Source organism: Thalassophryne amazonica, chromosome 6 (genome assembly GCF_902500255.1).
Source record: "Thalassophryne amazonica chromosome 6, fThaAma1.1, whole genome shotgun sequence".
In the NCBI taxonomy this organism is placed as follows: domain Eukaryota; kingdom Metazoa; phylum Chordata; class Actinopteri; order Batrachoidiformes; family Batrachoididae; genus Thalassophryne; species Thalassophryne amazonica.
In genome coordinates, this window is record NC_047108.1 from 69,352,116 (window position 1) to 69,364,293 (window position 12,178).

The 12,178-nt window shown below is 45.5% G+C and overlaps 1 protein-coding gene across 1 annotated transcript; it reads left to right on the forward strand.

The window, feature by feature from the left end:
• Nucleotides 1-2,124: 2,124 nt before the first annotated feature.
• wnt10b (wingless-type MMTV integration site family, member 10b) lies at nt 2,125-4,654 on the forward strand. Its single transcript, XM_034172415.1, has 4 exons — nt 2,125-2,289; nt 2,889-3,151; nt 3,264-3,715; nt 3,801-4,654. The coding sequence occupies exons 1-4, from the start codon at nt 2,216-2,218 to the stop codon at nt 4,299-4,301; spliced, it is 1,290 nt and encodes a 429-aa protein (XP_034028306.1). The 5' UTR covers nt 2,125-2,215; the 3' UTR covers nt 4,302-4,654.
• The last annotated feature ends 7,524 nt before the right edge of the window (nt 4,655-12,178 follow it).

Here is a 12,178-nt window from a genome sequence, read left to right on the forward strand (position 1 = left end):
ATTTGCTGCTCTCATCTCTCTCTGTTTTTTTCGGAGCCCCTTTCTCAATAGGATTGGAGGGAGGGATAGTTAATGCTCTTCATAGGGCGCACAATGAATAAGGAAACAGAAAGGAAGAGGGATAAAATAGGGCAATCCACAGTGTTGCGCATATTACTTGTGGAATCTCACGGTCATCACAGAATCCAGTGAACGTGTAGCGGCTGAGAATTTTCCCACCGGCCGTGCGCATCCTTATCCACATCGTCTCGGGCGCGGAATTGTGGCCCCGATGCGGTCGCGCGTCTGGTGCAGACGCTGCCGTGGGTGCGTCCCGAAGCCGCTGTAACGGTGCAATACATTTCCAACGGAATATAAACCATCTAAAACTGCCTTTTATGCCCCGTGGTTGGATTAGCCTACTCCCTAACCGCATCTCCTCCTCCTTTCTCCCAATGCGCGCTCAAAAAGCGCAGCCAAGGACATTTCTGCACATTTGTTTGCCCTTTTTTGCACTAATCTCTTTACAGCCGCAAGTGCTATTACAGCTTTAATCAGTGACAATGTTTGCGTTTATCCAGAAGACAAAATTAGTTTTGAATGCGCGGCTGCTGACGAGTGCGCAACGAAATGTGAAGTTTAGAAGTTACTCACACTGTTATCATTATTATTATAATCGTCATTATCATTATTATTATTATTACTCTTTTTATTCTTATTTATTACTTGTTCGACATTCATGCGTTTGTTCACCCAGAGGAAAAAGTAAGGGTACGATCGAACCAGTCCGAACATCTGGTCCGCAGACCTCCCTCGACGCACATGTAGCTCGGTGTAATCACATCTTGAGCCACTTTGCGGCATCTCCATCCCACTCCAGACTCGAAATGTCCCCAAACTTCTCCACATATTGGCCCCGGGTGAGTGTTTCGTTATGTGACATTGATCTGCTAATTTGCATGTTCCACATTAGTCATTGCAGCTGGTTGTTGAATAAGCTCTCTCCTCCAGATGACAGTAAAAGGAAGTGGGGCTTTTGTTAAGGGGCTTTAATGACCAGCCATTCTGCGTTTATACTCCCGTCTGCTGCTTATGAAGGTGCTCAAACGGGTTTCCTGGAGCAGCCATGCGACACCAAGCAGATTAGAGCTTCAATCCGGATAAAGGGGGGCTTTTATATACAAATCAACTTCAAATCACTTTTTAAGACACTTAGATATACACGCCGATGCAGAATGCTAATGCTCTTTTCATTGCTGCACCTTAGAGAATGGAAGAAGATTAGATGAACTGGTGTCACTAACTTAATTTTATGATGAACGTAACTGTGTTGTATATGAAACTGTGGGATAAATACACGTTGAAAATGTTGCATTCGGTTCTGATCAACCTTTGGGCCTGAACATCATCTTGCAAAACGCATTTTCGAAGAATGATTGATTGCATATATCACAAAATGTTGCTGCATCAGTGCGTAATTTTCTAATCTAAAATAAAGACTTTTCGTGACAAGGTTGTTTCAAACGTTAAATGAAGAGAGCGGCCCCGTTGATGGAGGGGGAAGGGGGGTGGTGAGGTGACGGGGGCGCGCACGGCTAAGAAACTGTATTGTTGGAGGGTCTGCAGGCAGAGCCGCTTGCCTGCTGCTGCCTCCCTGTCGTACAGTGGAACCAGCAGCTCTCCCCTCCCCCTGGATCATCATTTAAACTCCTCACCCCTTTATCAACCACATCTTCCTTCAGCCTTCATGTTTCATTTAATACACTAATTATCCTCACTCATTCTGCGCACGCATGACCGAGGAGTAGCCACAGATGTATTAAAGTGTTTTATTAGTTTGTCATATAGGTTACAGTGTTTAAAAAGTGCGTGTCATGCGTCTGAAGCGCTGCGCAAAAGTGTTGGAGAGGGGTGGCCGTGCGTAAAAGTTTGGAGACGTCGTTAAGTTCGGACAAAATGAGCAAATTCTCAGAAGTTACAACAGCCATCGGTTTTCATGTTGTTCAAAATTTTACAAACAGCCGCCTGTGGAGGCATCTCCCCTCCCCTCTCCCCCACCCCCCACCCCCTTTCTCTCCCGTTTACTCTCGCCCCCGAGCTCCTCTGTTCCAGCGTCTTCAGTCTTCGGTCGTTTGGCGGTGCATCGATAATCCTCAATTCTTTCTTCGATTCTTACCAAACACGCGAATTTACCCAGCAGCGTTTTAATGTCACGTCGCGAAAGACTCTTATCAAAATGGAGCTACCACACAAATTCCGTTGGGACCAATTCCTGATTTTGGCAGTCGCGCTTATGTCACCTGTGATAAAGTAAGTGATGTTACGCGCGGGGTGTGGGTACACGGGGATCGGGAAATTGAGGGAAAAAAAAACATTTCTTTCTTTTTTTTTTTTTTTTTTTAGGAAGAGGGGGTATATGAGTTTAATATTTTGATTCTTCGGTTAAAACTGTCATCTGCTTTTCATTTCCAGGCTGATTTCACGCAATATCAGAATATTGGATTTACGCTTCAGTGATTTATTAGCGTTTGACAAGTCTGAAGTATAGCATTAATAATTCAATAAAAAAATCTTCTGAGAGTTTTTCCCTGCGTGTAAAGCCTCGTTTGGCAAATAACATTCTGCTTTGGGGATTTTGCTCATTTGCTTGTTTTTTTTTTTTTTTTTTTTCTGGTTTAAACCACATGAGTAGAAGTAATATAAACACTTGTGCACTTAACAAACTCCACTTTTTCCTCCTCTGCAAACTCAGTTTTTTACAGTGGATCCTTCTTAAATTTACTGTTTGGCCTGTTTCAAAGGTATCATTAATTATATTACAAATCTTACCACATGCTGCTGTGGCACTGACTAATGAAGCCCTGACCAGCTCTGATGAACTCCCACTTTTTCTTTCTCCCCCTCTCCAGGGTGTTGTGTAATGACATCCTCAGCCTGAAGGTGGCAGGAGATCCAGTACTTACTCCTAACTCTGTGTGCCTGAGGCTGGCAGGCCTCAGCAAGCGTCAGATGAGGATGTGTGCTCGAAGCCCCGATGTGACCGCCTCGGCTCTGCAGGGCATTCAAGTGGCGATCCACGAATGCCAGCATCAACTCCGAGACCAGCGCTGGAACTGCTCTTCGCTGGAAGGCCACAGCAAGCTGCCCCACCACAACACCATCCTCAACAGGGGTGAGAGGCCGAGGCAAGCTAGTATGAAGGAAGGGGTAGTTGTGAGGGAAAAGATTGCTTAGAGTAGGCATTCATTTGTCTTAACACGGTTTATCATTTCTTGTGCTCAAAGGTTTTCGTGAGAGCGCCTTCTCCCTGGCCTTGCTGGCAGCGGGTGTGGCACACTCTGTGGCCTCAGCCTGCAGCATGGGCAAGCTGCGGGGGTGTGGCTGTGAGGCCAAGCGTCGCCAGGACGATGACAAGATCCGGCTCAAACTCACACAGCTGCAGCTGCAGACGCTCCAGAAGGGTGGGGTAGGCATCGGTATAACGCGGTCATTACCCACAGAGTTAAACGGTCACCATGGTGATCTGCCCGCTAACCTGCACTCCGCCCACCCCGCCGCCCTCCTCAGACCTTTACCAGATGAGTTGAGCTCAGTGCAGGAGACATGGGAGTGGGGGGGCTGCAGCCACGATGTCCGCTTTGGGGACCGTTTTTCTCGGGACTGGCTAAACTCTCGAGGGTCTCCACGAGACATTTACGCTCGCATGAGGATGCATAATAACCGTGTGGGAAGACAGGTGACTAGAATGTTTTGAAGAGAGTTGCATAATGGTTGACACCCATGAAGGGTTATTTCTAATATTGTTTAACTTCTCTTCACAGATTGTGACTGACAACATGAAGAGGAAATGTAAATGCCACGGCACCTCAGGGAGCTGCCAGTTTAAGACCTGCTGGCATGTGTCTCCAGAGTTCCGGCTCGTGGGTTCTCTACTCAAAGAAAAGTTCCTGTCAGCTGTCTTTGTCAACTCCCAGAACAAGAACAATGGGGTTTTCAACCCTCGAACAGGAAACAGTGCCAACAGCGGCACGGGGATGCTGAGCGGAAGTCGACGCCGCAGCATGTCTAGAGAGCTTGTGTACTTTGAGAAGTCCCCAGACTTCTGCGAGCGCGATGTGTCCATCGACTCTCCCGGTACACAGGGGCGCACCTGCAACAAAACCAGCTACAGCACAGACAGCTGTGGGTCGCTGTGCTGCGGGCGAGGACACAACATCCTCAAACAGACGCGCAGTGAGCGCTGCCACTGCCAGTTCCACTGGTGCTGCTACGTACTGTGTGAGGAGTGCCGTGTCACAGAATGGGTCAACGTGTGCAAGTAGACACGGGTTCACCCTGTCCTCGATGCCTTTACTTGTGGAGAACTCAAGATGGCGAGTGTATCTCCTCCCTCCTGCTGTTTGGGTGTTTTGCTCTTTGTGTAACTCCCCCCCGCCCGCTCCAACCCCCTTTTTCCTTTTCAATGCATCATCTGGGATTTATTTTCCCTGTGTAGCCACTGTTATTCTCAAAATGCCAAGTCAGAGATTGAAGAGGTGACTCATGTCATTTGTCTTGATTCGGACTGTTTAGACGCTGCCCTCTCAGTCATGAAAATGGTCTACACTTCGTCTTTTCTATACCACAAAACAAAGAGCAAAACCAGAGCTGCATTCATGTTTAAATGTCTACATGCAGGCCCATCTCACTGTACAGTGTGTTTTAATGTGTACATATGTATTTGTAAATGTATTATTATTAATATTATTGCTCTTTTTTAAAGAACATTTTCATTTGAGAAAGAATCATTTGCATCCCAAATGGGTCGGGATGTGACACACTGCTGGCAGTGTCATCTCAACCTGTTAAACCTTACACCATTTGGATATTGGACATCTTGAAGAACTTTTTTGAATCAGTATGATAATGATTTTAGATGAACATTTTAGTGCTTGAAGAAGTCAAGATAGAAGTTTTTGTTTTTGTTTTACTCAGCGCCATATGCAGCAAAAGCAGATGCTCTGCATCCGGAAAGTATTCACAGCGCTACACTTTTCCACATTTTGTTATGTTACAGTCTTATTCCAAAATGGAGTAAATTCATTTTCCCTCTCCAAATTCAACTCACAACACCCCATAATGACAACATGATTTTTTTTTTAACTTTTTGGAAATTAAAAAAAAACTTTTGGAAATTAAAAAAAAATAAAAACTAAGAAATCATGCATACATAAGTATTCACAGCCTTTGCTCAATACTTTGTTGATGTACCTTTGGCAGCAATTATGGGCTCAAATTTTCTTCAATATGATGCCACAAGCTTGGTGCACCTATCTTTGGGCAGTTTTGTCCATTTCTCTTTGCAGCACCTCTCAAGCTATATCAGGTTGGAAGGGGGGGGGTCGGTGCACAGCCATCTTCAGACTCTCCAGAGATGTTTCATTGGATTCAGGTCTGGGCTCTGGCTGGGTCACACAAGGACATTCACAGAGTTGTCCTGAAGCCACTCATTTGATGAGAGATGAACCATCGTGCTCCAGTCCGTGGTCAAGAGCGCTCTGGAGCAGGTTTTCATCCAGGATGTCTCTGAACATTGCTGCATTCATCTTTCCCTCAATCCTGACTAGTCTCCCAGTTCCTGCTGCTGAAAAACATCTCCACAGCATGATGCTGCCACCACCATGCATCACTGTATTGATGGTGTCTGGTTTCCTCCAAACATGACACCTGGCATTCACACCAAAGAGTTCAATCTTTGTCTCATGAGACCAGAGAATTTTGTTTCTCATGGTCTGCGAGTCCTTCAAGTGCCTTTGGGAAAACTCCAGATGGGCTGCCATGTGCTTTTTACTAAGGAGTGGCTTCCGTCTAGCCACTCTACCATACAGGCCTGATTGGTGGATTGTTGCAGAAATGGTTGTCCTTCTGGAAGGTTCTCCTCTCTACACAGAGGAATGCTGGAGCTGTGACAGAGTGACCATCAGGTTCTTGGTCACCTTCCTGACTAATGCCCTTCTCCCAAGATTACTCCATTTTAGAGGTGTGGCCAGCTCTAGGAAAAGTCCTGGTGGATCTGAACTTCTTCCATTTGTGGATCACGGAGGCCACTGTGCTCCTTGTGAACTTCAAAGTAGCAGAAATGTTTCTGTGCCCCTCCTCAGATTTGTGCCTCAAGACAATCCTGTTGTCTCGGGGCACCATCCTGATTTCATGCTTAGTTTGTGCTCTGGCATGCACTGTCAACTGTGGAGCCTTATATGTAAACAGCTGTGTGTCTTTCCATATCATGTCCAATCAACTGTATTTACCCCAGGTGGACTCTAATTAAGCTGTAGAAACATCTCAAGGATGATCAGTGGAAACAGGATGCACCTGAGCTCAATTTTGAGCTTCATGGCAAAGTGAATACTTATGTACATGTCATTTGTTAGTTTTTTATTTTTAATAAATTTGCTAAAATTAAAAAAAAAACAAAAAACTTTATTCACATTGTCATCATGGGGTATTGTGTGCAGAGTTTTGAGGGAAAAAATTAATCTATTTTGGAATAAGACTGTAACTTAATAAAATTTGGAAAAAGCGAAGAGCTGTGAATACTTTCCTGATGCACTGTGTATCCCATCTAAATCCCTTTAATTCTTTATTGTGACAAACATTTTGAATTACTTTATGCCACTGTAACAATAGCAGTTAGTTAATCAATGTAGCTACTCACTGTATGGAAAGGAAGAAACACACAAAAGTGAGAAATGTGTATAAAACTTAGAATTTCAGCCAACTGTTTGCACAAACTTGCACAAACATTTTGAGTTTGCTCAATTTACAGAAATTAGTTGGATGAATTCTACAGTAACATGATTTTGGAGGGACGCTGTGGTTTATCATCAGGCCTTCATCTATGGTTAGCTTTTTATGGTTCCAGTTTATTTGTTATTATTTTGTTAGCAGCCCGAGACTAATCAAGACTTACCGCTACAGTTATCTGCTAATTCAAATGTTATTATTATTATTATCAATGTATGACAGAAAATGGATAATGTTACTGCAGAACTTATCATTGCTAAATTAGCATGAGATTAGCACAGCCTTGTTCTTCTAACCTTAATTATACAATAACTTGATTTTGGAGGGTGTTTGGTTGATCATCGGCCCTCAGTCTCTGGTTAGTAGCTTGCTATTTCATTAGCAGGCCGAGGCAAGACTAATGAAATGAAATGGAGGGCTGTGAACCAGAGATAGAGGGCCGATGATAAACCATAGGGCCTTGAATAAAATCATGTTATTATTATCAGTTACGCAACAAATGAGCATACAAACCATATCCACTATCACTCATCAAAGAAAATCCTGTCACTGTGAGCTTTTGCTCCATGCTTGACTGCTAGAAGAAACCAAAGTTGAATAGATTTTTTTCAATAAAACACATATCACAGTGATGTTCCTGTATTGCTAATTAACTTGCTAACATTTCTTTAAGTCTTGTAAATCACTTTAGAGGTATTATCTGGTTACAAAAACAGGGATTGTGAATTTAAAAGTGTTTATTTCTCACTAATTTTATAAAATATACAGAAAATTTTCAAGCAGATTAATACAGAAATACAGCTGTCTGGGAATATATTTTGCCATCTTTGATTATTTTGTTCAAGCAACCAGCACATGCTGATGTCACGCTGCCTTCAGAAGGCCTCGGGTGGGAGGTCTGATGGATGGTCTGATGTGGCAGGTGCTGCTACTGAATGGTGTACAGCCACAGTGTGCAACAATACCATAGTATGAAAGACTGTACCAAAGGAGTATGCAGATAATGACATAATTCGAGTTTCGGCATCCATGAAAAGTAATGGTAACTTCCAGGGAATGCCCTCCCAGTGGACACCCGACGTTGAATCAACGTTGATAACATGTTGAGTCAGGTCGTGACGTTGAGCAACGCAATATCTATGTATATTCTACGTCTAATCACGACGTTGGCTCAACATCTGGAATCAACGTTGATTCCAGATGTTCTACAGTCATTTTCCGACCCCACTTCTTCTTCTTCCCTCCTTTGATTGGCGGGTGGCAACTATCACCTTAGGTCCATACCGCCACCTACTGTACCGGATGTGTCAATGGATGTATAGATACTTCAGGTTACATTCTGGTGTGTGTTAAGTGCAGAAAAAAAAATAGCAATAAAACAAAAATAACAATGCCTATGTGGTGGATTTAGAATAGGCATTCGATGCTCTATTATGCTTGCCTACCTACGATCACCACCAGGGTGATTGATTACTCTCCCCTGTGTAACGTTCGATGATTGATGTTCAGTAAAGCCTGAGAGAAGACGTGAGTTTTGTGTCCGGTCGTTTATTTTGTTATTATAAGTGTTTACTCAGTAAGTTTAATAGCCACCCTCCACTCGGGTATGAGTATAATAAAGTAAAGAACATAACATGGTGTCAGAATAGCGGAACTGAGACACTTAGACCGAAATAATTGTAGAAGAGTTTCTGACTGGAATAGTTAGGCGGTAACGGCTAGCAGCTCACGAGAGCGATGGAGCAGTTCAAGCCACTGTCACCTCTTCTTCTGACCAGTAATCTGTCTGAAAATTGGCACCGATGGGAACAGAGATTCCGACTGTACATGACTGCGACAGGTTTGCTGGACAAGGACGAAGAAGTCAAAATTGCCATTCTTCTTCACACCGTAGGCGAGGATGCGCTGGAAGTGTACAACACACTCACCGTTAGCCTGGTGGATGAAGAGAATGAGACAATGGAGGACGTGCTAACGGCATTCCGGGACTACTGCAGCCCACAGAAAAACCTAGTATTCGAGCGGCACCAATTCTGGACTCATCCGATGACTGAAGGTATTTCAGTAGATAAATTCGTCACAGAGCTGAAACAGAAGAGTAAAGATTGCGAGTTTGGAATCAGTAAAAATGACATGCATAGGGGACAAGTTGGTGTTTAGCATACGAGGTCTGTCCAAAAAGTAACAGACCTTTTTATTTTTTTCAAAAACTATATGGATTTGAATCACGTGTGATTGCATCAGCCAAGCTTGAACCTTCGTGCGCATGCGTGAGTTTTTTCATGCCTGTCGGTTGCGTCATTCGCCTGTGGGCAGGTTTTGAGTGAGCACTGGTCCAGCCCCCTCGTTGGATTTTTATTGTCAGGGATGTCCCGGATCAACACAGCGTTCAGTTTGGAAATGATCTAATCATTCCAGCCTGTCGATGGCCGCTCGGTGTGCCGCGCGCTCTCCACTGCTGTGGGCCATCTTTGAAAAGGTTTTAACACTCCTTAATCCGTGTGATGCTGACAGAATCTTCACCGAAAGCCAGCTGAATCTTTCGAATGGTTTCCAACTGGCTGTCTCTAACAGTTTCTGAAAAAAATTTCATGGAGCAAAGCAGCAGTCGCTCTGCCATTTCCCTGACAATAAAAATCCAACGAGGGGGCTGGACCAGTGCTCACTCAAAACCTGCCCACAGGCGAATGACGCAACCGACAGGCTTGAAAAAACTCAAGCATGTGCACGAAGGTTCAAGCTTGGCTGATGCAATCACACATGATTCAAATCCATATAGTTTTTGAAAAAAATAAAAAGGTCCGTTACTTTTTGGACAGACCTCATACAGAACTCTCATCTCAAGGAAAGACTTTTGCGGGAAAATGACTTGACGTTGACTCGAGCCTTAGAATTGTGCAGGGCTACGGAATCGGCCAAGACACACATACAGGCGATGCAAGCGACTGCGGCTCACAGTCATGATAGCCAAGTAGATGCCATACACTTCAAGAAGGGCACAGGGCAGAAATGATCCAGTAACAGTAAGATCGGGAAGAAAAGGGCAACGGGAGACTGTCGTAGGTGTGGGAGAAGTCATGATCCACATCAGTGCCCAGTATACGGAGCAGTGTGCAACAGTTGTGGGAAAGCTAACCAATTCACGAAAGTTTGTCGTGCAAGCAGCGCCGGCACCAGCAGCAAGGCCAAAACAAAGACAGCACACAACATAGAGACTGAGCTTGATTCCGTATACATAGGTACAATCGCAAGTGCTGGTGTGCATGCCATAAGCAGCAAGGCTGAAGACAACGCCTGGTACACAAATGCCACAGTTGGTGGTGCAGCAGTAAAATTCAAGCTGGACACAGGGGCGGAGGCGAACGTGTTGCCTTTGTCAATCGTGCAGAAGATGCCGAGTCCACCGCCAGTCAAGCCTACATCCACTGTGCTGGTCGCGTTTGGGGGTGCTCGTCTCATCCCAAGAGGTGTTGTGTCACTGAAATGCCGAACTGCCAAAACAGAAGCCACCCTGCAGTTCAGATCTACAGCTGGTGAGGAGGATCGAGACAGTCGCCACAAAGCCTGCAGTTACCAGAGAGGAGCTGCTAGAGATGCATCCAGACATCTTCAAGGGGCTAGGTGAGTTCCCCGGCGTCCATCACATACACACCGATCCATCAGTCACGCCAGTGGTCCATGGGTGCAGGAATATTCCCCTCTCCATTCGTGACAAGCTGAAAGAGACATTGCAAGACCTGGTAAAATGCTCAGTGGTAACGCCTGAAAGAGAGCCAACAGAGTGGGTGAACAGTTTAGTAGTGACAGAAAAGAAGAACAGTGCATTAAGGGTGTGTTTGGACCCTCGGGACCTAAACATGGCGATAAAGCGGCAGCACTACTCCATCCCCACTCCTGAAAACGTGCGGAGTAACCTGGCAGGAAAGACCATCTTCAGCATTCTGGATGAAAAGGACGGATACTGGCAGATCAAGCTTGATGAACCATCGTCGAAGCTGTGTACATTCAACACGCCATGGGGCCGATATCGTTTCCTGTGGCTCCCTTTCGGCATCAAGTCGGCGAGCGAAGTATTCCAGCAGAAGAACCATGAGACTTTTGGAGACATCCCAGGTGTGCACGTGATTGCAGATAACATGATCGTCGCTGCATCATCAGAAAAAGAGCACAACGAAATCCTCAGCAAAGTCATGCCGAGAGCATGAGAGGCCAATGTGAGGTTCAACGGCAACAAGATCCAGTACAAGGTCAACACTGTGAGGTACATGGGTCACATCATCACCCCAGAGGGACAGAGACCTGATGACGGCAAGATAAAAGCAATCACCAACATGCCACCTCCAGTTGACAAGTCTGGCCTGCAGCGACTGCTTGGTATGATAAAATACTTGGCACAGTACATACCCCACGAAGCTACACTCACAGCACCTCTGAGACAGCTGCTGCGGAAAGATGCTGTGTGGCAGTGGAGCGCGCATCACAGTGCTGCGTTTGAGAGCTTGAAGGTCACCCTCATAAAAGCACCTGTGCTGAAGTTTTATGATCACAGGCTCCCACTAACCATACAAGCAGACTCATCGAAAGATGGACTGGGAGCATGTCTTCTTCAAGGAGTTCCCCTCTATGCTATGCTTCCAGAGCACTCACTGAAACTGAGCAAAGATATGCTCAGATAGAAAAAGTGTTACTCGCGATAGTCTTTGCAACCAAGAAATTCCATCAGTACATATACGGCAAGACGGTAGCAGTGCAGTCGGATCACAAGCCGCTAGAGATCATCGTGAAGAAGCAGCTTTGCAAAGCACCAGCCCGACTGCAGCGAATGCTGCTACAACTGCAAAGGTATGATCTTAACATCTCCTACACACCCGGGAAACACATGTACATTGCAGACACGCTGTCTCATGCAACTGAAAATAGAGAGACAGACGACATCGACGACCTGTGCAACGAGATGGTTGTGCACGCCCTGCAAGCCACAGATGTGCTGAGCGCAGAGACACTCAGTCAGCTGAAAGAAGCTACGGCAGCAGATCCCGTGCTGCAGGCTCTGCGCGAGACATTGGACAAGGGCTGGCCAAGAAAGAGACGCAGCATGGACAAATATCTGCACAGGTACTGGCCAATGAGACAACATCAGCACAGAGAACGGCATCATGATGGTAGGAGACAAGATCATCATTCCTCAGAGCTTCAAACAGGTCATCTTAGAGAAGCTACACATAGCTCACCAAGGGATTCAACGAACAATGGCCAAAGCAAGAAGAGTCCTCTACTGGCCTGGAATGACACGTGACATCGAGCTCATGATGGAAAAGTGTGGGCCATGCCAGCAGCTGCAGCCACAACATCAGAAGGAGCCACTCATCGCGCATGACATTCCTGAGTTGCCTTGGATGAAGGTAGGAACAGACAT